This window comes from Schistocerca nitens, chromosome 3, assembly GCF_023898315.1.
Source record: "Schistocerca nitens isolate TAMUIC-IGC-003100 chromosome 3, iqSchNite1.1, whole genome shotgun sequence".
NCBI lineage: Eukaryota > Metazoa > Arthropoda > Insecta > Orthoptera > Acrididae > Schistocerca > Schistocerca nitens.
This window is the reverse complement of record NC_064616.1, coordinates 247,930,539-247,957,502: the sequence shown is the minus strand read 5'-3', so window position 1 is coordinate 247,957,502 and position 26,964 is coordinate 247,930,539. Positions and strand designations below refer to the sequence as shown.

Sequence of the window (26,964 nt, the reverse complement as noted above, 5' to 3'; positions counted from 1 at the left end):
AGCATTGTACATAAATTACCTAGCAACTTTATCCCTTTTGTCTGAGTCTGTCTTGTCTTTCTTACACTAAAACATGCAGCACTCTAAACCCGCTATTAATCACACATTTGGGGAAATTTGTGACTCAAAAAGTACCCACTTGTTATGTCAGAAATGTATGATTTTTTCTAACAATTTTGTGTAGTTTTTAAGGGTATTTGTGAAGGCAGTAAGTGGTGTTTAACAAAAGCTGAGCGCCCTCACTTATGAGGTTTTACTTTAAGATGATGATAAAATACAGTTAAATGCCCTGGCACACAGAAATTGGTTGCAGCTTATTCTGGATCTTGGTTAGTTTGTCACATTCCACACACTTACATACAAACATATTTTCTTCAGAATATCCACAATTAGCATAAAATGGAAAATGAATAAAAATGTACGAACATTAAATCCTACTGTATGAAAAACAAAGCCTCACACTTACAAGCCAGTACATGAGTACAGACGCTGCTTTCAATTTCATGAATTAATTAGGTAGAACACCACACCTTCATTAGATAATTATGTAGAATACCTAACCCTATCAACAGGATCATTCTCAAATTAGCTCCCTCTCTTACGATATCTTTACCAAAATATAAACTTCCCCACACAACTGTCAATTATTACAATCCTTTGTAAGTCTCTAGTGTTAAGAGCTTAGGAAAATTCCAGTCTCCTATTTATCAGAATATTCGTAAATATAGCAGGTGCTCTTGTTTAGAGATGTTAAACCCCATTTCTCCCAGGTTTCTAAAAACAATTTCAATTCTCTGTGATATGCAGCTGGAGGCAGCGACGAACAGCGTCACATTGACACAGAGAAGGTTTTGTGCTCATTTCGGCACATGGTGGGCTCCCAGCCCACAGACAATATGCATTTTACATCAAAAATTTGAAGGTACTGGATATGTTTTGGAGTGTCAGCAGTCACATGCACGTACCATGTGTTCGCCACAAAACAGTGGAGCAGTTTGAGTAGCTCTGACTCGCAGTCCTTGTAAATCAACAAGAAAAGCCAGAACCGAGTTGGTAATTTCATGCCAATCTGTATAAAGAATTATTCAAGCCAACCTTCGCTTGAATCCATAAAAGATGACTGTGGCGCGTAAGCTTACTGCGAAAGATGAGTGGAAACTGCAGTTTTCAAGGTGGACAATAGAGCAAGACCAACAGGCAGTGCTACACAACACATGGTTTTCTGACGAAGCTTATTTTTACGTGAACGGTGTTGTGAACAAACAGAATGTTTGATTCTCGGCATGTGAAACTCTGCAAATAATCCACACAAAAGACACCTATGGGGAGAAAGTGTGCATGTAGGTCGCGATGTCAAGCCATGGAATCATCAGTCTGTTCTTCTTCGATGCTACAATAATCAGTGAAAGCTATTTACACATGCTGCAAAACCAGTTCTTTCCTCAACTCATGGCCTCATGTCTTCCACTGCAGACACAATGGTTCATGCAGGATGGAGCACGCCTCCATACTGCCAACACTGTGCTTGATTTCCTACATGAAAGACTTGGCCTTAGGGTATTGTCAAACACATTACCAGAATGTTAGGAAGGAGGAGGAATGTGGCTGGCCCACAGCCCGGACATTAACCCATGTGACTTCTCCCTTTGAGGGTTCCTTAAGAAGAAGGTGTACCACAGAAAACCCGACAATGCAGTGCAACTTCGAGCCATGATTGTAGAGTTATGCTGCACCATTCCAGAAGATTTGTATCGGAGAGTCATCACAAATGAACGTGTGTGACTTGAAGAAGTTGTAAACCAAAATGGCAGTTACACTGAACATGTGATTCATTAGGTTGTATTTCCAAGTTGTATTCTTTACTTCTACATCAATAAATTAAAAATCTTGTCAACAACAAATATGTTATTCATGAAACAAATCAGGTGACTTATCATGCACCGCCCGGTATGTTCCATCATGCTGTCTCATCTGCTGTGATCATTTTTTGTCTTTTGCTATGAATGTCAATAAATAATCATGAACTGAGTATCACATAACAACAGTAACTCAAGTTTGCTCTATCAATTATGCAGATGAAACTAAAGTTATAAGGGAACATTTAATTTATATTGTGAAAGCAAATGGACTATTTCCACGGACACTGGTTGTCACACGTAACCCCACAATTAGTTTTTGATTCACACACACACACACACACACACACACACAAATGAAACTAGGAACACCAGAAAAAAAGTACCTGATGACTCTTAGGACGTCCTGTATACAAGAAATAACTGATGTGTCACATGCTCAAGTTTTGAGTAATCTCTGAGTATATTCAAGAACGCATGTCTGATGCTTGCTTTCGTTCCAATACAGAATCGAATCTCATACCACCATTTTAGCTATCATGTTAAAATTATGACTGAATGGGAACTGCAAGTTGTGAGCAACTCTTAATGTGAATGTGATAAGGGGGTGAAATATTATTTCACAGTGTCATAGACAAAATAACTTTCCAATTTTTTAACTTACAGTTTCTAAATGTGATACACATACATGTAAGGCAACAAGCTGCAATAGTTAACACTTCTGGCAGAAATTGTAATGCTTCTGTAAGCAACAAGAAATGTACATTATGTCATTAGTTGTGCTTAGGCAATATCTAATAATTTTAAAACAATTGTGTGTCTATATATCTCTAATATTGTCTTAATCTTTGAAAACCAGAATGTTTATTTTCTGTCATCAACACAATAAAAATCACAAAGATAATGGCTCATCATGGATGCAACAACAGAGGCATAATCTTGATTACAGATGTGATGTCACTGCTGCTGTTGGAGTTATTCTTGACACTGCTGCTGTGGCGGCGGTGGTGGTGGTGGTGGTGGTGGTGGTGGTGGTGGTGGTGGCGCGGTGGCAGTGGTGGTGCTTGCTTGTAGTGAAGGTGGTGGCTGCCGCAGCTACTCATGATGTTGAAGATGACAAAAACAAAACTGCAGCAACTTGTGGTAGTGGCAGCAGTGTTGAAGGTAGTGTGTAACTACCCAATTGTGGCTGTATATCCACCATAATTACCATCACGATAGTCAACATTTTTGTTATTTTGAATTACAACAGCCATAACTGTTTACAGTGATTTGTGTAAGTTGAACTATGAAATCAATGAATAATCTAAGAAAAGTAATATTTTCCCTTCAGATAAAAATTTGGGACACTAACTGCACAGAAATTTCATTTCAAAAGCTTTGTTCTTTGTACCATAATTACTCAACATGACTTTTCTTTACACTGTCGTTACTAAAATCCTTATAAAGTTAATGTATTATTTCTGTGGTCAACTAGCTCCATAGTAAACTTTTATCAGATCTAAAAACTAAAAAAACTAAAAGAATTATTACAATAAAGGAAACTGTGCTTAGAAAATAAAATTATTCATGGGGAACAATATCCACTTTAAACTGTCCACTGCCATATAGGAACATTAATACTAGAGGTAACTCTTACTAAACTACCAACTCTTCAGGACAAGAGTGTTTAAACTCACTCACTCACTCTCTCTCTCTCTCTCTCTCTCTCTCTCTCTCTCTCTCTCTCTCTCTCTCGCTTGCTCGCACTATATATTTTGTAGATCAGCTCAACTTTTGCAAACTATCCACAATCACAGGTTCCATCTCTCAAAATTTTGATATGGAATATGTAACAACTTCAACTATCATAGTATGCTCATGGGAAATGGAAGAGAAGACTTATAATCCCACAGCCTAAACAAAACTGAAACCACTACCACTGCACTAATGAGTGTACTGCAATCAATTTAATGAATTAAGTAATAAGAAAGAAAAACAAGCAGATGGGCGATGAACAGACGACTGCGGATACCACTCATGAAAAGACATTTCTATAGACTGTGATAAATTCTTGCTTCAAACAAAACCTTCGTACTGGTTTTTATTCACTGCAAAAGACCATTTGAGCTATTACATTTGAAATTCCATTGAAGCTCAAGTTCAATCATTCTCAGAATATGTGAGCAACCCGTACTTTGCTTTCTGTGAATCGCAAAGCCACAGCCATCAAGAACAATGAATTAAGATATTAATAATCAACTCCAAACATTAACTCATCCTTTGGTAACCAGCAATTAGCAAAACACTGATGTATTAAAAAAAAACATGATAAAGTACCTCACAAAACTCTGACTGAAGAAAATAAAATAAACTACTAATAAATCAGGATGTGCACCTTCACTATCTCCATCCTTGTATCCTTTCTCTGCACCCGGTATGGTGCTGTGCTACTGTTCACTGGTACTGTTTTACCAGTTCTTCCATGAATTTCTGCACTTTGTTCTCCATCTCTCCTCGAGTTTACATCATCCTTTTGGTCATGACTGTAAAGTAAAGTCAATGTAAACACGTGAAAATAGTAAAATGACAATCCTTTGCAGTGAATAAAGATACTTACCATTTTTGTACCTATTTCTACACTTTAATATCCATCCACATACAGTGTTTCATACAAGTCTGCCTTATGTAATTATTTTAATTATTCAATATAAGTATTTATGTTCATGACCCTGGACTATTAACAATAAAACGAAAACTTTGTGTGTTAGTAACTGTCTAAAATTCTTATTACTTTGAGAACGAAAATGATCTAAAGAGACTACAAATATTTTCATGGATATCTTACAAATTTGCAAAGTTAACAGAAATATTTCAAGTCTGATACTTACTCCTGTGGAGTTAACAGCTTTGGTGTTTGAACTGCAACTATGCAAGATGGTTTAGGCATCACCTGTGCAACTTTTGGTGTTACTCTTGCTTGTTGCTGAGGAAATTTTGTGTTGGATGATGATGTTCTTTGTACTGGCTGGGATATTTTTTGAATATTTATCTGTGCTCCAGTGTGACGGCTAGTATGTGTTTTGTTTTGCACAGAATGTACGGGTTGTGTTTTTGAAACATTAAATGTATTCGATGTCACTTGTGCATCAGATGATACAACAACATTTGCCCCTAACTGAAAAATCAGCCTCATGGATTCTTCAGGAGATGATTGAGAATGAAATGGAACAAGTGTCCTATTAGATACACAATTTTCTCTTGAATTATCCACAGACTGTGTGACTGCTGCTGATGTTGCCTGGTACACAATGGAACTCCTGGTAGGGTTACAAGTGGGCCTACTAAGGCTAATATGGGCAGGTTTTGAAAATGGGGTGCAAATGAGATGAGTTGAGGCAGTTTTCTGCACCATATCGAACACACTTTCAACAACATGGCTTTTATTCTTCCCAAATGTGATGCTTTTGACCTAGTGTTCTCAAATTTGATCACGATTTCCACATGAGCTATTTGTTTCATGAAGCAACAGAATAGAAATTTGCCTCTATCTCAATTTCAAACTACCTACATTTGTCTTTAATCTCTCTTCGACCCTGTAAAGAAAAAAAAAAAATACATTGTACTTACATATAAAAAAATCATATAGAATTTCTGGAAAAATTCAGTCTAAGATGTCATGTTAGTCTTTTGACAATATCACAATTTTTTCACGAGTAAGGAACTGCTCAGAATTAAAAATATATATAATGGGAGATGTCTAGACATAAAATCATTATGCTTTGACTGACTATATCTGATCTATGACTTCAAACATAACTTTTATTTTCTTGCAAAAAATAAGAATAAATAATTAATAATAAATAGATTTGCTAAGGAGCCAATGGTACAAGGAATAGCAAATAAAAAAATAAAAATAATATGCAAAACCAAATACGACAGGCTGATCATATATTCAAACTATGTAACTACTGTTTTCCGCAGTTTCAACAGGATTATTTTTTGTCACTTAGCAAGGGCCACTACAATGAAAAGCAACTTAAAACAAAATTTTAGTAACGGGGAAATTATATCAACAAACAAGGTGAAAACTTAAAAATGTTGTCTTAAAAGCAGAAATTTTAAATTCGAGTTCTCAGTCTGAAATCTATTTACAAAGTAAGGTCTCACTATTTTAACCTAATTCAGGATATATAACCAAACTATAACAGTTTAAAAAATCATTTACAGGTAGTTATGAAAAGAGTGGTACTGTCCGTGATAAAACCAGACACTGTTACCTGAATACTGATTAATCGCAAAAAGTTAATGATGTAAGTTCCCTCAAATAGATTTTATATAATGTTTGTATTGCCTCGCTTGTTTACAGTATGTATTTACTTCAAATATATCATTACATAGCACTTTCATAGCATCAATAAAGACATGAAGTTTTTCTGTAGACTTTCTCCCAATTCTTTTATGTCAGCAACTGCCTGTTACATCAGCCTCATTGCTTTAAACATCAAAGGAAACAATTCATCAATTTAATGAGATCATTTGCATATTTCTATTAATTCACCCTCTAAAAGTCTGGCTTTGGGTATAGAATAACAACTGAACCATCAAATCTCAGTTTTGAGGTAGCATTATGATTCCTCCACATTAAATCACAATTTTAGCTTTTTTTTTTTAAAAAAAAAAACTAGTGAGGAAATTAAAATTCATTTCCTCCAATGCTTTACCTAAACACACAATAACCTGTTTTTATTATCTACATACTTTATTTCATGATTACCAGCTTTTTTTACCACTCTTATAAATCACAAACAGTGAAGGGAAAATTTATTCTTATGCCTATACATGTTCCTTTCCTATATTTCTGAGCAGTTTGATTTTGTCCGCACAGTTGACACACTTCCAACTCATATTCCAAGGTGCATCAATGCTAGTAAGTGTTTTCCACATTCTAATTCCATCAACAATTTCTGCAACTCACTAATAATTAATAACTTTGAAGTTATCCATACAGCTTTCTCAACTATTGGCCAAAAGTAAACAGTTTCCTAGCTCCAGGTGTGATACATCAAAGTAAGTCGCTGTACCACATTCCCACTGGGAATCCGTTACATCTAGAATAGAAACCTATTATACGTGGTTTTTAATACATCTGTCTGCTTCAGGTATTATTCTCCAATTCTTCACATTTATCACTCCAATACAGCTATTTGCTTCAGGTATTATTGTCCTATTCTTCACATGTATCATATAATTATTATGTCTAGAAGTTTCTGTAGTAACTTAGTGAAAACTTCAGCGTTCTTCCCTTTATCTTTTCTACAATTAATGTATGTCTCTAACTGCACAGGTAGTCTTCTGGTAATAATTCTGATAGATTATAAGTAAGACATGGGGTTGATAAGAGGTTGATTTGTTTGTACGAAGTATACCAAAAACACTACCCGGGCTATCCACAAAGTACATTATGTTTTGGAATTAAAAATAAATAAAGTGTTGGAAATTTTTTTATTATATACAAATGAAAGCCACACTTAAATACCACTTTTCTACATAGTTGCCATTTAAATTAAGGCACTTATCATAGAGATGGAAGAGCTTGGAAATTCCTTCGTCGTAAAATTCGGCCGCCTGCGCCTTCAACCACGTGGTTACCTCTTCTTGAAGCTGTGCGTCGTCATCAAAACACTGCATAGCCAACCACTTCTTCATTGCTGGGAATAAGTGGAAGTCGCTCGATGCCAGGTCGGGACTGTACGGCGGATGAGGAAACAACTCCCACTTAAAAGATTCGAGAACTTCACGAGTGGCATTTGCCGTGTGGGCCCGCGCGTTTTTGTGAATCAGCAAGATCTTTGAGCCCAACTTTCCCCTGCGCTTGTTTTGTATTGCTCTTCTGAGGTTGTGCAGCGTTTGGCAATACCTTTGAGAGTTTATTGTAGTGCCTCTTTCCAGGAAATCTACAAAAATCACACCTTTTCTGTCCCAAAAGAAGAGGTAACCACGTGGTTGAAGGTGCAGGCGGCCGAATTTTACGACGAAGGAATTTCCAAGCTCGTCCATCGCTACGATAAGTGCCTCAATTTAAATGGCAACTATGTAGAAAAGTGGTATTTAAGTGTGGCTTTCATTTGTATATAATAAAAAAATTTCCAACACTTTATTTATTTTTAATTCCAAAACGTAATGTACTTTGTGGATAGCCCTCATAATTACATGTTGAATGTTAGATGATTTTGAGATGAAATAAACTGGACATTCTGAATAGCAAGGTAGCAAGGTATGGGAAAGCAGCAAAGAGGAATCCAACGAGTGTTACAGCAAGGAACAGGGAAAGTGGCAAAATGTCACTTCTTTGATCCCCCATATTCCCTCCTTTTCTAACTACCAATGAAAAGTTTCTGACACACACCATGACAGTAAATGCACACTGTTTTCACGGAGTCATTTAATACTGTCACTGACACTGTTTTCACAGAGTCATTTAATACTGTCACTGTTTTTCAAATAGCATCATTAGGAAACAAGTACCAAAAGCAAACTTCCATAGGTGTCAAGGTTCACGGGGTGAAACTGAGCTTAAAACATACTACAACTCCCACAGCTTTGCTAGTCTGTTGAAATTGATTCAGTCGGTGTTATCTTCTCCTGTTTGCAAGCATGGTTTGTTTTCCATGAAATATTTAAATTTCCTCATATATTTACTTGTTTTGTGCTTTCTCTTGTGTTCAGGTTGATACAGTTCAGCTCCTTCCAGAGGAAGGGAGCCATGTATAAGGAGGGCAAATTTCATTGTGAGAAAGGAGATTTCAGAATAGACAGACTTCTGTTGTCACTGCAAACTGCTGTGACAAAAGCATGTTTTGCTGTTTTACTCTGACCAGTACAGAGAAAATGCAAGAGATGTGGGATAATGAAACCTGTGACGAGGAAAAATATTACTGGAAGAACTGTTACTGATTTGGCCAATTTCCAAAAGGATGTTGCTTGTTACATTTGCCTTAGAATTCTACAATTTCAACTAGAGCCTGACATGCCTAAATGCAGCATTTGGCACAAATGAAAATGTTAATGACTCCCAGAAGGAAGGCATCTGAGAGAATTTCAAAGACAGCATTGTCATTGCTGTACTTATTCATTCCAATAGTAAATCTTTGAGTATACTTCACTGTTTTTCAGGAAAGGACAGTTAAAACTGTCTCTTATACAGTGGGTAAAGAAAAAAAGGGAAACAACAAAAGTGCAATGAATTCAGTCACCTCCAAATGAATTAATACAGATCATGTATTGTTTTCAAGGAAACCTTACACCACTCTTCCTGCAAAATAGTGGCAAGATCACATAACAATGATGGAGGTGAATAGCACTCTTGCAATCACACCCAAGGGCCAAAATTGCAATAGTGAAATAAATAATTTTCTATAAGCAACGGCAAACATGAAGTCTTTCAAAAAAATTTCAGCATGTAGGTTACTTACACTTAAGATCATCGTTTGTCCTTATCTTGATGCTCTTAAGACATTTTTGCTCTTAAGCATGCTAAGGTATGTATCATGTGGAGGGATAGTATGGCACAGACATCAGATCAAAGAATTATCAATTACTGCAGAGTCAAATAACTGTAAGAGGAGTACAATATGCAAACTACCCTGCTATCCTGTCTCCATGATGATTATTTCCCACTGTTGATGTAATTTCCCTTCAACAACATCCAGACTGAGCACATTCCAATTGTGTATCAATTTCTTGAGCCTTGTGTCACTGGCAGACCAATGACATACTATTTGTTCGGTGTTTGATTAAATGATAGGGTGGAGGTAACACATGTTTCATCGCGATGTGTGGTACCCAATAATGTCCCAGTATTTTTATGGAGGTGTCCATCATCAATGAGTGCTACCTGGTGAGTGCACCGAGTTTGTAATATGTTATATCATACTGATATCTCTTCATATACATAAAGCTATCCTCAATCCAATAGTTTATTTGAATATCCGTGTAGTATTCTTAAGTTTCCAAATGTATTGAATGTAGTCTTAAGTAATAAATGACCTCTTCATCCTCTTAAATTTGATATATTCTCTCTTTACATTCTTAGTACAAACTTAACATGAGTTTTGTTCGCGGTGTATGTCTAGCCGATGGAGAAATATGCAGCAGTGTTGATATTATGAGGATCTGGTGTACTTTGATTTTTAATCTTTTGACTTCTTGTAGAAACACAGTTTTGTGATGCATAGCACATCTTTCATTTTCCAATGGAAATTTGTACATCAGCTCCAGCTCAGTACTCTCGTTTTTTTCACTGATTCCAATACTAACTCAGTACATAAAGAAGAGAGAGGGAGATGAAAATAAAAATAATATGACAGTTCTGTCCTAATGACAAGAATGTCATTTAGAGATAAAGCATTTGTTCTGATTGACAGAGGACGAAATCTGACACACAAGCTTCAAAGTAACTATCCCAGAATTAGCTTCGAGTGATTTAAGGAACCCAAAAAAAACCTGAATCTAGGCATCTGGCTGGGAATTTAAGGCCCACTCCACCCAAAGGAGAGTCCAGCATCTTAACCACTCTGCCATCTCATCTGATTCACCACATGTAATTGCTGACATGACTTCATGGGCGAGGCAAAACCCCATTTCATTGTAAATACATTACTGGCCATCAAAACTGCTACACCAAGAAGAAATGCAGATGATAAACGGGTATTCATTGGACAAATATATTATACTAGAACTGACATGTGATTACATTTTCACGCAATTTGGGTGCATAGATCCTGAGAAATCAGTACCCAGAACAACCACCTCTGGCCATAATAACGGCCATGATACGCCTGGGCATTGAGTCAAACAGAGCTTGGATGGCGTGTACAGGTACAGCTGCCCATGCAGCTTCAACACGATACCACAGTTCATCAAGAGTAGTGACTGGCGTATTGTGACGAGGCAGTTGCTCGGCCACCATTAACCAGACATTTTCAATTGGTGAGAGAGCTGGAGAATGTGTTGGCCAGGGCAGCAGTTGAACATTTTCTGTATCCAGAGAGGCCCGTACAGTACCTGCAACATGCGGTCGTGCATTATCCTGCTGAAATGTAGGGTTTCGCAGGAATCGAATGAAGGGTAGAGCCACGGGTCGTAACACATCTGAAATGTAACGTCCACTGTTCAAAGTGCCATCAATGCGAACAAGAGGTGACCGAGACGTGTAACCAATAGCACCCCATACCATCACACTGAGTGATACGCCAGTATGATGATGACGAATATACGCTTCCAATGTGCGTTTGCCGCGATGTCGCCTAACACAGATGCGACCATCGTGATGCTGTTAACAGAACCTGGATTCATCTGAAAAAATTATGTTTTGCCATTCGTGCACCCAGGTTCGTCGTTGAGTACACCATCGCAGGGGCTCCTGTCTGTGATGCAGCGTCAAGGGTAACTGCAGCCATGGTCTCCAAGCTGATAGTCCATGCTGTTGCAAACGTCCCCATCTGTTGACTCAGGAATTGACATGTGGCTGCACGATCCGTTACAGCCATGCGGATAAGATGCCTGTCATCTCGACTGCTAGTGATACTAAGGCCGTTGGGATCCAGCACGGCATTCCGTATTACCCCCCTGAACCCAACGATTCCATATTCTGCTAACAATAATTGGATCTCGACCAACGCGAGCAGCAATGTCGCGATACGATAAATCGCAATTGCGATAGGCTACAATCCGATTTTTATCAAAGTCGAAAATGTGATGGTACGCATTTCTCCTCCTTACACGAGGCATGACAACAACGTTTCACCAGACAACGCCGGTCAACTGCTGTTTGTGTATGAGAAATCGGTTGGAAACTTTCCTCACGTCAGCATGTTGTAGGTGTCGCCACCGGCGGCAGCCTTGTGTGAATGCTCTGAAACCCTAATCATTTGCACATCACAGCATCTTCTTCCTGTCAGTTACATTTCACGTCTGTAGCACGTTATCTTCGTGGTTTAGCAATTTTAATGGCCAGTAGTGTACATTCTGACAGTTTCATGAAAATTATGTTATGCCAGAGTAAGAATTAAAACCATTTATTGATGTGAATATAATCATCATCCATCATGAGTAAACACTGCAACACTGGCTATGAATCGCAACCAGAAATGCCGAATCTTGTTGAGAGAGAGAATGCAGCCCAATTCTCTGCAGAGATCAGAAAATAAAACCAAATTCTATTTCACAATGAAGAAGTTCACTTCAGGGACAGTGTAAAAAAAAAAGTGAGAGATATACCTAATGGTGTGTGATTTAGGGACGATACTTTGTACGACTGGAGATGAGGGAACATAATGTTAGTAATCATAGGAAGATTATTTTTAAGATACCTGTGGTAAACCATGGGCAGTGGAGGGAGCTCCTTCATAGCTTTTAGTATGATCATCACTGGCAGTAAATGGAACGAAGATCTACAATATATACAACTTTTTTGTGGAGATTCATAAATTATATTATTCTTATTTCCTCAGTAAGCTGTTGACAAAACACGAGTGTGGGGGGAAAAAAAGTGGTCTATTAGCTTGGGCCAGAGTAATTATTAATTATAAATTTCTCCATGAGGTCCAAACTGTTGCTGACATTTTCATTTCATAGGCCTCGAAACAGTTCAATGGGCTATCCCTCTGCTGTATCTTCGGCTGACAAGACTCAAGCTGGCATTGAAAAGACATTTCACTGAAAGTTGTGAAAACACCCAGAAAGCTGGAATGTGGACCTGAAGGCTACAGCTCAGTAAGTCATACTCAGATTGGTCTTTAATGCTTCACAATATTATTCTCCATCAGTACATGGATGGAAGGATATGGTGTTATGGGCGCTCAACCGTGTACTCTTTAGCGCCCGAACGGAAACAACAACGGACGAGTGTCACTAAAATGCAGCAAGTGCAGAAATAGGATTAAAATTATAGGTGAAAGTCTACAGAGGCAGTTTGCACGTCAACAGTAGCAAAGAGGAAAGCAGCACAGAATGAGAACTGGAAGAGAACGGAGGGGAAGGGGTAAAATGAAAGACATAGCGCATGTTTGGAACTGGCCTATTACAAGAATAAAAAAGGAGTGGTAAGCCACTCGGCAACACACTAAAAATTCCAACCTAAAATTCTACGCTGAAGCCCAGAAACATCACAGTACCTTAAAACTTTCTTGACACTTGCCTCATCGGCTAAAATCGAGGGCAGATCCCCACTAATATTAACTTCCGCCCTGACAAAACGATATAAATCACACTCAACTAAAATGTGGCGTACAGTGATTCGTACACCACAGGCATCCATCAGTACAGGATGGATATGCAATGAGAGTAGAACATGTTACTTTCACTCTGTGTATAATAACAGTTCAGTTTCCCTATGCAATTTGGAAGCAGATTTCTGTATTCTAGTTGACATCTTTACTTCCAGTACCAGTGTTTAACTTAAAAAGCAGATGATTTTCCCAATCTCCAATTTATTATATCCTCTATCTAGTCCATAGCATCCTAGATACTCAGTATTGTAGTTGGGCTTCTAAGCAGTTCAATAGCATTTTCTACACATTACACCGAGCGAGGTGGCGCAGTGGTTAGCACACTGGACTCGCATTCGGGAGGACGACGGTTCAATCCCGTCTCCGGCCATCCTGATTTAGGTTTTCCGTGATTTCCCTAAATCGTTTCAGGCAAATGCCGTGATGGTTCCTTTGAAAGGGCACGGCCGATTTCCTTCCCAATCCTTCCCTAACCCGAGCTTGCGCTCCGTCTCTAATGACCTCGTTGTCGACGGGACGTTAAACACTAACCACCACCATCTACACATTACAGACTGTATAGAATCACACCAGAAACATTTTTTTTCCTACTGCTGCAAGAATTTTAGACATTTGTGACTGCGCAACAAGGAATTGAAGTTTTCTTCTACATTATTTTTTAAAATGTATGTTGCAGTGACAGACTGATCTTTGTGCAGCCAACAGATTATTCTCTATTTCATGACTGACTCCTAGCTTCACATTCCTTTTCAGGCTACATCACAACTACCATTGATGTGTTCCATTTTGTCGGAACCACGGAAACGTCCACTTTCATTTGTCATTGAAAAGGGAGTGTCCTACATAGAACTATTTACGTTTTTGAGCACTGTGAGTGTCAACTTGGAAGTCACAGAGAGCCAGGCTATACTTTTGTGAACAATCTCCTATGCATTCTTTAAAGACACAATTCTTCTCTATTGACTGGAGGATTGTTGTTGTTATTAGTGAGTTGTTTCACCACGACATTCACAAATGCACAGTTAAGTTTACCACTGTAGTTAGTGTGATGTGGGAAAAAAAAGAGAGACTGTAAAATTTGGCCTCCTGTCGGTTCCATCATATGCAATATATGCTAAGCTGTGATGGAGCACAATTTACCCACCAATGTGCTGCCATCACTGTCATATAGAATAAGTGGCTTAAACAATCAGAAATGACAGTGGTAACTTTGTTTCCATGCTGAAACACTGTGTTGCTAAATACTATTACTAATGTATGAGTTTAAGAAGCAGTGAAGTGGGAAATCACATATGACAATTCAATACACAAGTAGTTCTCAATAAATGAATTGCATTTTCGCAACAGAAAATGAAAACTCTAAATATGGTGTGTAGTAATAATTTGGGATAGATTTTGCAGAACACAATGATAAATTTAAAAAAATTCACCCTAATTACTTTTGCTGTTGTCTGGTGTTTTGCTGCTATTATAGTCACCTAACTGAATCAGCAATGTTTCTGTTACTGTGTCAAGACAATTTGCTATCTTTTCAAGTTTGCGCACATACTGAATTCCTCCTAAGAACTTGAGTAACACTTTCGCAGTACCTAATTGAATCTCTCCTCCATTCCACAGATGGATCCACGATACCAGATTTATCATCATTTGACAAGGAGTCTGATCTAAAACAATCACAGACGTATCGTATAACATCTGAGAACACTCCTGAACTGCTCCCTGTAGTGTCCAGCATTCATCCTAGAATGGTAATCTGCATGATCTTTTTTTTTTTTTTTCCCCCGATAAAACATCAGTCAGCATTTCACATGAAGCCACATTTGCTCCACTGTGGCACATTATAACTCTCATCCCAGAATGAGACAGGATCCGAATTCCACCTTTCCATCTCACAATAAACACTTCGTTTGTGATAATCGTATCCACTTTCTGGTGCATATGACTTTTTTTTTTTTTTTTTTTTTTTTTTTTTTTTTTTTTTTTTTGTTCCTGCAATCCAAACACTCTGCAACAATTTGCAGCACACCAAGTCTCAGTGTAATAAAGTTTCTACAGCATATCATAAGTGTTTTTAATTTCCTTGAAGAACTCTAATTTTTTCCCAAATATTACATTATTTTCCACTGGCGCAAGCTTTCTGTTGAACATTTCATATCTGAAGCTCAGTTTACGAACAAAATGCAATAACACTGTGTCATTCAAATCAGGAAAGTCTTCCTTATCAATTCTCTACTTTCCCAAAATGTTTGCTGTACTGCTGAAAATTGTTTTTCCCCATAGAAGCTATGGATTTTTTTAATAATTCCCTGTCAAAACTTGACCAATTCACACTTGTCACCTGCCAGAACTTTTTTGCTGACATAAAATATCAAGTTTCTTGATATTCCCCTGAAATTTGTTTCACTGTACTTTCACAAATGTATTCAGCAGTTCTCTTGACCAAAACATGAACAGCAACAATCTACGTCCACCATCATTATGACACAGCAACTAACAAAAAAAGGAACAAAAATCCACCAGTAAATAGATAAACCAAACACACTGTCTACAGACCACAAGTGGCCCATCGGGACCATCTGACCGCCGTGTCATCCTCAGAGGAGGATGCGGATAGGAGGGGCGTGAGGTCAGCACACCACTCTCCCGGTCGTTATGATGGTATTCCTGACCAAAGCCGCTACTATTCGGTCGAGTACCTCCTCAATTGGCATCACGAGGCTGGAGTGCATCCCAAAAAATGGCAACAGCACATGGCAGCCTGGATGGTCACCCATCCAAGTGCCGACCACGCCGGACAGCACTTAACTTCAGTGATCTCACGGGAAACGGTGCATCCACTGCAGCAAGGCCGTTGCAGTAAATAGATAAGGGTTATACATATTTTTTGTGTGTTTAAAAGAAAATGTTCTCCAAATTTTGGTCTGGCATCCATGGCTCTTCAAATTTGACAGTAACACTAAATACCTGAAATCCCCAAGCTCAAAGTCGGTCATTATGAAACGGCAGCAATTTCATGGTGATTAGAATTAGTGGATACCAGTATGGCATAACAAATTTAAGAATAAATAAATCACCAAATCTATGCAACATATGTAAACTTCTAGTTACCATGAAGTTCCCGAGTTTTGGAAAAGTTGCAGAGTACTGTGTGTATAAAAGATTATGTAATGGATTATAGATTAGAATGGGGGGGGGGGGGGGGGGTGATAGTTGGCTGTGAGTTGATGAAGCCAATGAATATGAAAACTGAGTTGTGGTAATATACTGATCATCTGCATAGACCGAACTCTAGGTTAGGTTGGAAGATGAAAATCTGGTTGCAAAATTGGTGAAGTCACTGAATTTGATGTCAAGAGAATAAAATTTTTGCTATGGTGTGTACTTTAAACATATTGGATTTCAGTGAGTAGTTTGTGCCTGCCATGTAGAAAATGTACATCCCTCATGCATACAATAGTATTAAGAGGATGTTTCAACTTTTTCTGTCTTGCTCTTCTAAAAGCTACATGTCATCTTATACAAATCATTGACTATGAGTGTGCTTTATCAGAATTCTATACATGTACCAATCACAATATCACTGCTACTCACAGATCAAACTATACATGATGAAGCAGCTAACACAGAACCAAAAGATTCCAGCTAAATGGAAAAATGTATACCTGAACTGTACCTCCTTTAATTGTGCACATGACCTGGTGGTCACGTGTCAACATGAGTTCCAGGAAGTGGTTGTTTTGAAATGAGAGGTTTCTTCTTTTTCTTTAAAAGAAAATTTAACTGTACTGAAAGCATGTTACTGTGGAAAAAAACTGTTTGTGAAACACAACAGGACCTAAACAGACAACATGTACTTTATGTAATTCAAAATTACCCAATTTGTGTGAGTTCATAACAAAAATCATGGATGACAATAATCTTGACCAATAACTGTAAGGCAAACATTTAATTTAAAAAATGTAAGACATAATACTATCAGGCATGACTTTAATTGTGAAATGTATAATATTCTTTGGCTCATTTGAGAAATCATGCAAAAGAAAAATAGAGGAAAAAAATAAAGAACATGCAAAATGGAAGAACATAGCTTTTCTTTTGTTTCCACAAACAGCGTAAACAATTTCTTGCACAATTAATTCTGAACAGAATTAATTGCATTTAAAAGTGTTTGTGTGTTGACAGAACTTAGAAAACTCAATATTTAAGTATAGAAACACTGACAGTGTAATAAGTACATATCCGGCAGAGCATAAATCTGTGTGTCTGAAGAACTACACAAGTTCAACAGCACTCCCCGAGTAAGGAATTTACAACAGATGATGGAGAAACACTACTGTAAACAACCTTTGTTACGCTCTTGTCTAGTCTGATTACGACAGTCCTTATCAATACTCGCCAATGAGACATGTAAATTTTAAGTTTTGGATCTGGTGTATATATCTTTAACCTTAGGCCTCTCAAAAGGTTTATTTTTAAGACAGAATCCTCCACGGGCCCCCTTTGGCTCACCTCTACCACAGACACCGTAATACCAGTAAAATAATCTTCACTTTAGTAATCAATAACTAGTACTAAAATCGTTAAATTTACTTGTGCTGCAAATTTCTTCATTGAAGACAGTGAGTATAATGTAAAATACGATCTATTATGCATTCCCACCTACTTCTCAAATAATGAATACTAAAGTCACTTGCTGCATTAATCACGTCATGTATACCGGTAATGTGTTGTATGTGGCAGAGTAAAAAATAAATAAATAAAATAAAAAAAAAACATCCAAAAACATGTGACATAGTTATTCATTCTGATGAAATTTTGTTATGATGGAGTGCATGAAATTTAGACATTTGAAATTTTAGTACGAAATTTAACTTTCATGTTAACCAACAAAAAAAGGATTATGAATCTCATCATCTCTTGTAATATTTTCTGTGTTTGTTGTGTAATACAGACAATTTATAAATGTATAATTTGATTGGAATATGACTTAATTATGTGATGGTATTCAGTGCTACTTTAATAAATTTTTCTGGGACTCATAGTAAAACAAGTCTAAGGGTGAGGTAATTTGTTACTTTGTCTACTCCTTTATGCTGGGCTAGGGTTTCTGAACAAAGATTTATATGTTTTTCTAATGTGTTCAGTTCTATGTTTGAGTTGTTTTACAAGTTTCAGCATAACTGAAGTAATTAAATTCAACAGTTTATCATAGGGAACCACAATAAGTGATTTAAATGGCACAGAGGTGATGTGCACATAGGCCCAACAGCACTCTCTCTTGTGTGACGAGACAGGTCTGTGTTATGCAACATTCAATTGATGCGGAGCAGTCATATGAAGTGGAAATGTGTAATCATGTGCCACTATGCATTGCCGACATCACATTGTAGAATACTAGCATGAGTGCATTCAAACAAGGTTGAATGATTGGTCTCCAAGAGATGGGTCTGTCATCCCGTGACACTGAGAATTATACAGGGCACACCGCTTCAACAGCAAGGCATTTGTATAACCAGTGGAGAGACGATGACCATACACAGCGCAGACAGGGTACTGGATGGAACAATGTGACCACAGTGTGAGATGACTGCCATCTTTCCCACATGGCCGTAACAGACAGAACAGCTTCATCCACAGTATTGGCACAGTGTTGGAGCACTGCAACAGGTGTGGACATATCTGTGTTTCACGGACTGGACTGGTGGCACATATGCCATTGCATCAGCTTCCACTGACCAGGACCCACCAACATTGCAGATTGCAATGTGCAGATGAACGCCTACAATGATGTGCTGAGTGGAAAAATGTAGTTTTTTTGGACGAATCACGCATCAACTTGTCCTACAGTCATGGCTGCAGATGCATTCTACACCACTGTGGTGAACACAATGCAACAGACTGTGCTGTTGAGCGGCATAGTGGACAAACACCAAGAGTGATGGTCAGGGATGCCACTGCCTGTAACGTGTGACCTCACCACCTATGTCTTGATGGCAACTTAGCAGCTACTGCTACATCAGGGATGTTTTACAGCCTGAGGTACTGCCCCTCCTGAAAGTCGTTCCACATAACATATTTCAGCAGGATACTGCATGTGGTAAATAAAGTGCAAGCCTTCTTCGAAGAACAATGAGTACCATTGTTTCCCTTGCCTACCTGTTAGCCTGAAATGTTGCCCATTGAACATGTCTGGGATATGGTGGGTTGACAGCTTGTTTGTTCAGATACTTCTGCAGTCACAGCTGCTGCTTTGTAGATGCATCTACGAACCAAGTGGCAGAGTATTCCCCAGCAGCATATTCAGGCACTTTTTGATTCCATGCTACAACTTCTAGTGACTCAGATTGCAGCAAGTGATGGTGCTACTCTTTACTGAATTTTCACAGTCACAGTGCTTGAACAGGTCTGTAACGCTGATCATCTATGTAGCATTATGTTCCTAATTGGTGGAATAAATTTCATTTCAATTTTTCCAAACAGTAGTGCAGCAAATAAAAGTGTCAACCTGCTAACATATTCCTTGCATTATGTTGCTTTACACTTTCGGAATTGGGCATTAAGAAGATTCTTTCACAAACTACAATACCTCCTTGGTGATCAGTGGTTTCATGTAATTTCTGGAATGTTACTGTTCTACTGTCTTACTCACTGGAAGCTAGTTGCACTAAGTGCTAGAAATGATCAACTATAGCAAGTGAAAGAACTTGATGGACAACAGTAGTGTAGATACTTTTTTGGAAAGGATTTTAAAGAGTTAGCGATCAAATTGTCAATAGGATACTGCATGTGGATGGCATCATCTGTTGCTATTCCACGATAAACAACCCCTGCCTTCATCGTAAAATGCCTTCCCTTTTTAAGAAAAAGACACTGCACATAATATTCAGAACTGTGGGTTATGTTGCTTATGGTCACAACATAGTCTTGTACTGTTATGTCAAACATTCGTACATATGCTATGAAAAGACTAAAGTTGCTGCATTTTAACATAAATGTAAAACATAATTCAAGGATATTTAAATGTACAGTGTGAAGTACAAAAAACAGCTTCATTTCAATGCTCCTTTGTTCAAATTAAACTTTACTTTACTGGGCATGGACAAAAATATGGAAACACCAAAAACACAATAAATTACCATGCCTAGTACAATAATGTACTTATCCATTCGGAGATAGCTAAAAGCTGTTTTGAGTGCTAATGGTTTTCCTGCACTGTTTAGGTGTGGTAATGCATGTATGGTATTCAAGGAAATCTTATACCAGTCTTCCTGCCAAACAGTGGCAAGATCAGGTAACACTGATGCAGGTGAATAGTGGTCACACACTTTTCTCTCCAAAGTAGACTACGATGTCTCAATAATATTGAGAGCTGGTGACTGTGGTGGCCAGGGGAGATGTGAGCTGTGTGAACGGGTGGCCTGACATCTTTGAATACGAGGGACAAACATTGCACCATGGAATGGATCCGATCAGCCAAAATGGTCACATAAGCCTTAACAGTAATGGGACCTTGTAGAGTACCGGTGGAGCAAACAGAATAACACGATATGGCTGCCAACATCATCAAAGAGTCCCTGCCATTTTTCACTCTTGGGTCATAAGCTCAGCCATAAGTTGGAAACAGTGTGAAACAAGACTCATCCAACCAAATAACATTCTTCTATTGCTCCACAGTCCACGTGTAATGGCTTCAGCACCACGATTTCCTATTATGGGCACTTTCATAACTGATGAGTGATTCTGAAATTCTAGCCTGCCTGCAATTCCCTGCTTATGGGACTTTCTCCAAGCTGTTTTGGTGCTGACAGGGTTCATGAGCGTGACATGCAGTTCTTCAGTGAAATTGACAGCAGTCATCCTCTTTTATCAAAATCCTCTTCAATGACTGTCCATCATGATTACTCAACACACACTTTTGTCCGTGTTGTTACTTAGGGGATGATGTTTTTCCACTTACCATGTATGCGATATAGATCTTTAATACAGTGCCTTTTGAAATACCGAACACTTTGGCTCGCTTGGTTACAGAAGCACCCACCATACGAGAACCAACAATTTGCCCACATTCAAAGTCGCTTAGCTCTGACATAACACATTCACAACTACACAGAATGCTGTTCTGACCATGACTGACACTTGCTACATATTCAGGGCACTGCATACGTGGCATTCATGGTCAAATACAACAATGCAACCTGCAGGCTGGGCAAGCATACGAATTTATGTTCAAGCATGTATTTCTCGTAGTGGTTCCGTAAATCTGTCCAACCACTATACACAGAGTTTTAAATTGATGTGAGAAATGTAGTAATTCAATAATAGTTTTGTGAAAGGGAAAAATGTTCAAAATCTAATGTGAATATATGTTTAGACAGAAACAAACACCTGAAGATTCACTAACAAAGCTCAAAATGCATTTGAATCAATAAAAGCAGCAACTTGTGACTAAAATGTCTGAACATCTAAAAACAATTATATGGAAAAAGTTTTGAGATTTTGACAATGAATATAATGCCAATCAACTAACATTCAACACACCTCAACCCCATGATGTACCAATATATGGGTACCAATTCTGCCAACTAACCAAACAGCAAGTACTGGGCTGAAGGTAATTCGTAAGGATTTTCAGATAAACAGGGTTTGTTTGGATATGTAATTTGTTTAGGAAAGATTTATTTTATATTACACACATTGATACTGATTACTATAACCCTGTTCTTCCTTCACCTTAGCTGTGTTATGACCTTTCCTTCAAATGAGAGGAACGATTACATTATTAAATAAAATTTTGAAAGAACTTTGTTACAGCTTATGGTGTAACTGCCTCCCAGATTCCTCACGTAAATTCTGCAGGGAGTAGTTTGAAGAAATTCATACTTGTTTACCAATAAGAATGGAAATGCCTATCACTGTAAAACTTATTAATGTTTTGAATAGTATAGTTTTATACATTGGTGTAGAGCTCCCCAGCACTTTAGGAAATGAAACTGACCAAAAAACAACATGTTCTGGAAAGATCTTTGATGAGTGTCAACAATAATTCCACCAAATACAGCGCAGAAGCTTCCAAAGCACTGAAATCGAAACTGTGCTGCACAAATCACTTTTGACAGCCAATAATAGCATGTCACCGGACCTTGCCAGCAAACGACAGCAGATATTCAGAGAATAGGAAACGTGACATAATCAGCTGACAGCAACATCACTGTTAAGCATCAAGAACACACAAAAGGGAAAGTTAATGATTTAAATTAATATACATACAATATAACTACAAGAAAAGCTAAGCTTGCACATAAAACATCAGTCGTCAAAAGCTTTTTGTTGTTTTTTCCCCTGGGGTGTGGTTAGGCAGGATCTTGCACCTTTTGTTAAGAATAATTATACTTTTTGCATCATTATTGCATAATTTATAATCTATTAAAGAACTAAAATAAATATGAAAAACTAACCTTGAAGCTTGGTCTCTTTTAGCATTTGTTGCCCTTTAGGAGGTATCAAACACAAATGTGCCATTAAAATTTTAAGTATCTTGCATAAATGGTTGGGCTTCTGGGCTCGAAATTTTTGTAAGTGGCTCAAAGTGTTAAGTTTTGAATGAGACTCAAACGATCCGGGATTTAAGAAATTCATCACCCATTCTCATGTGCAACACAATTCACCTTACATGAAAGGAAATTTACTTTGAAAGTAACACTTCTCAAAGCACCAATCACAATATTTCTACGTGACCTATTAGAAATGTAAACAGTTGTGATGTCATACTCATCGAAAGCCGTTTGTGGTGTTGCATAGTCTTCGTCCTAAAGCCTTTGGTGAATTTTTCTGTAGGCAGACATTTGTGTGTGCACAGTGTGTTGTAGTTGTAAATGGTGCATTTTGTTTGCAACTTAAGTTTTATTTTGGTGTTGTTCTTTTGTTTCTGTTTTACTGTTGTAGTATTGTTCTGCAGTAGCAGGCTAAGGTAAAAATCTTTGTTAGGGTATCAGTTCTTATTAGTCAAAATTACAAAAATTTAACTGAAAATTGAAACAATACAATATTCCCAGAATTCTAAAAAATTCTCAGGTTTTACCCAGATGAAAAAATTCCCATGTTTTCCCAGATTTCCTAGTGGGTACACACTCTGCAACACCAATCACTATAGCCATGTCAACCACTGCACTTTATACAGCAAAACGTCACAGAACTCTTTGGAGGTCCACGCGATGCTCCCTCCAAATCCAGCAATACCACATTTTAGCCAAAATGAACCTTGGCTATCTTGTAAACAGATAATTAATTCAGGTATGTGTATTTCTCAATCTCGAAGTATTGGACACACTGACTGGCACTATTTCAATGAGACTCCTAAATAACTTTTTTCCCGTTCGTATATATTCAGTAGCAGGTAGCAAACAGCGTATATGCCTCACTTCCACACCATTACCAAGCTCCCTCCAAAGCCCCTAAATCACAATGTAGTTACATAGCTTGTTAAACAAGGAACCTAGATTATTCTCCCTAAAAGAACATTTCATGAGAATGAAGGTCACATACAAACAAAACTCTTCACGATAACGGCCTTTCAGGCTGACATTTGTTTTCACATTGTTTGGCACAGTATCACATTAAAAGAAATATAAATATGCACAAAGTCACTAGCTTCTTGAACATATGTCAAACCAATGTGCTCTAATTGATGACTGTCCTACATGTTAGAACAGAGCAACAAGTAATACATACTTACAAATTATACTGACAACCTTATTCCTTACACCCAAAACTTTTTACGCTTCTGTTATGTAACTCTCACACCACACAGTAGGTTTTTTCCATTTATGATATATCTCAGAAGGTCTATGAATGTTTCTTACTACTTAAGATACCTATAAGAACCCATGCAACTTTTCTGCACACACTTACTGGTAACATAAAAAGAAAATAAACTAAAAAATAAAGAAAATAAAAAGGGAAGAAAAGAATACAGGCTTTGTAGTAAATTTATTGGAGGTTTTAAGTGCATTACTAGATCTGAAGTCCCTAAGGAATGGCATAGTTTTCAAACAAGCTAAGCAATATCTACAACGATTTATACACTAAACTGTACCAATCAACTCAATTTTCTCCCAATTAATGTAAAGTAAGCACTCTGATAAGACTAACAATGAGATTAAAAACTACTCAACACACCATATTTTGCTGGCTCAACACATGTGGGCAGTGGGAACTTGCAAGCTTCAGTTTTGGCACTCTTCATCAAGGACATCTGAAAATTACCAATGAGATATCCTACTTTGAGAAAGTACTATAAAATGATAATAAATTGAATGTATATTAGGCAGCAGGCAACTGCTGCCTCAATTGTACTGTACAGAAAATAAGTCTTTTTAGGCTATGGATTGAATCCAACAAGGAAAAAAAACAACAAACTTAAATTCCTGAAATGAAAGGGCCAGAAATGTTTAAAATAAATTTTTAAGTGACAGTAATTCATCTTTGGAAGCCTATGCATTGGTAAAATTTTGCTTTATTCCTTCTTGCCCACTGATGCCAGTTACTAAACTAAGAGATTCAAAAGTCAAGTAGCTAATTAGTAACTCATTATGACAGTAACAAAAAAGGTTCTGTGCTATTTGCATATCCCACCTAATAGTACATCAAAAGGCAGCAATCAATTTAAGCTGAGCATTTAATAACAAAGACTGTCATTGCAAAGCACTTGTAACTTCTGTCAGTCATCAGCAATTAAAAACGAACAAAGAACAACAACATAATAATAATAATAATAATAATAATAATAATAATAATAACACAAACTGAAATCATATAACATAAATGAAAAATGCATCTCAACTTAGCGATAAGCACAATGCTTCTACAGAAAAACAGTTATTTCACTGATTCTTTCGGAGTGTTCACCAATATTCCCTCACAAAACACAAATGCCAATACTTAGCAGGAAAAAAGATTCACAGCTGAATTGGCACATTTTTAGAGTGTAAAACTGTGCAGTAAACAATGAAGGTTTATTAATAACATTCGTGAAACGTAGTTCATCAAGCTGCAACTCATTGCTGAATCTGATTAGCTAAGATGAAGGTTAAAAAAAAAACATTAAGAACAAATCAAAGAAGACAGTTGAATGATGTAACAATTGTAAAATGTTCTGTGGCATGCTAATGTTTTTTAAAAAAAGTCGAAGTACTCACTGGTAATAAAAGTTACACCATTTACCAGTTACCGTATCAACTCTAAAAAGATTTTTCCACAAAACCTCAATCGGAGCACTTCGTGTATGTGAGAGATGAAGCAGAGCACTTACAGAATAACTAAGATGTACATCAATGCAAATATTAAAGTTCCAGGATATTATGAGTGTTCTGATCAAGATTAAATGTGTGCCAGTGCATACCCACTCACATCTATCAACTGTCACAGAATATTACTATTTAATCTAGTATTAAGAGCAAGATAACATAATGTTTGTTTCCCACAGACAAACATCTTCTTTTTCTGTTTAGCAGCAACCCCTCCCAGTATCTTAACTATAGAAAAAATGCAGCTTGTCACAGTGAATAAAAATTGTATACCCTGCATGAAAGAATGATTTTCATTCTGTATTTTTTCAGTGGCCTAAAAATGACTTTTTTTCCACATAATAAATTCGTGCAAGTCCATCTGGCGACATAGGATGGGTGTTCTCAAAATATTTTATTCCATTATGGCACCAGCTAAATGTCGCATTATTTATCTGGAAGCTAAATGTTGCATTATGTATCTGACAAAGAAAAAGCAAACAAAGCACGGTTATCAGTAATGTGAACATTGACACTCACGGAATAAGATCTGCACGACTGAAAAGGCACAGTTACTAGCAACATTTCAGAAAAAAACTCATTCCAGTACAGCTAACCTCATCTGGACAGTGAACTTGCATCCTTTCTTCTTTGCGGTAACTATCAAAACATACGTACATGGAAATACTGGAAAGCTTTTACTCACTATTATTTCTTGTAAGACAAAAGATGAATATGCCCCAACTAGCAACCAATAATTGCATGCTGATACAGATGTTAAAGCAATATCTCCTCTACATTACTCAGGCTCACATTTCTGCCTTTAGTTATACTATTCTGAACGCGTAAGGCTATTTAGGGTCAGTTACAGAAAAACAGATAATGCTTTTGGGAAGCATTTGGAAAATCAGATATATGTTGCCAGTACTTTCAAAATAAATTCCAATGCCAAAGAAAACATCTGAACTTCCAGTTATACAGATTTTACACCATATTGTTAACCATGTGTAAATGCCTGTAGGGTCAATGTGTGTGCAATGTTTGGTTTACAACATGACAGTATGAAATTACATCATAAATCGGCCAGTTTTGTGTGTGTGTGTGTGTGTGTGTGTGTGTGTGTGTGTGTGTGTGTGTTTGGAGCTGTTTTGTAACATATGCACACATTAAAAAAAACAAAAGTACATTACATTCCAGTGCTGCAGTGAACTAGTAGTCCAGTGCATAGAATTAGATCTGCTATGTATCAGATGTTCCGAATAAAGGGACTGACAATGTGGTTATAAAAATATGATCCCTTCCATAATTTGTTTTCTGTGCAAAATCAATACACTTTGTTTATTTTCAACTTTTCGCACAACCCAAATTTGTAAAATATGCACCACTAATTAGGGGATAAAAGGAAAATTTTCCACAGAGCACAACGGAAAAGGTAAACTAATGCTCTTGAAAACCATATACTGTACCAATAGCTCATTCACTCTACACGGGTGAGTAATATGATTTGCAGGCCCTTTACTCACAGTAATGAATAGCTGTGTTACTGTGGTGACAAAC

The 26,964-nt window shown here is 37.4% G+C and overlaps 1 protein-coding gene across 1 annotated transcript in view; it reads right to left on the bottom strand.

Annotated features, from left to right (window-relative positions):
- The window catches only part of LOC126248208 (uncharacterized), a 341,739-nt gene that overhangs the window by 235,949 nt on the left and 78,826 nt on the right, over positions 1-26,964 (bottom strand). The window contains exons 2-4 of the mRNA XM_049949021.1: positions 24,302-24,377; positions 4,727-5,431; positions 4,234-4,381 (exon numbers count right to left, since the gene is read on the bottom strand). Of these exons, the coding sequence (XP_049804978.1) occupies positions 4,234-4,381; positions 4,727-5,250 (672 nt within the window). The 5' untranslated portion in view covers positions 5,251-5,431; positions 24,302-24,377. The remainder of the gene's footprint in view (positions 1-4,233; positions 4,382-4,726; positions 5,432-24,301; positions 24,378-26,964) is intronic.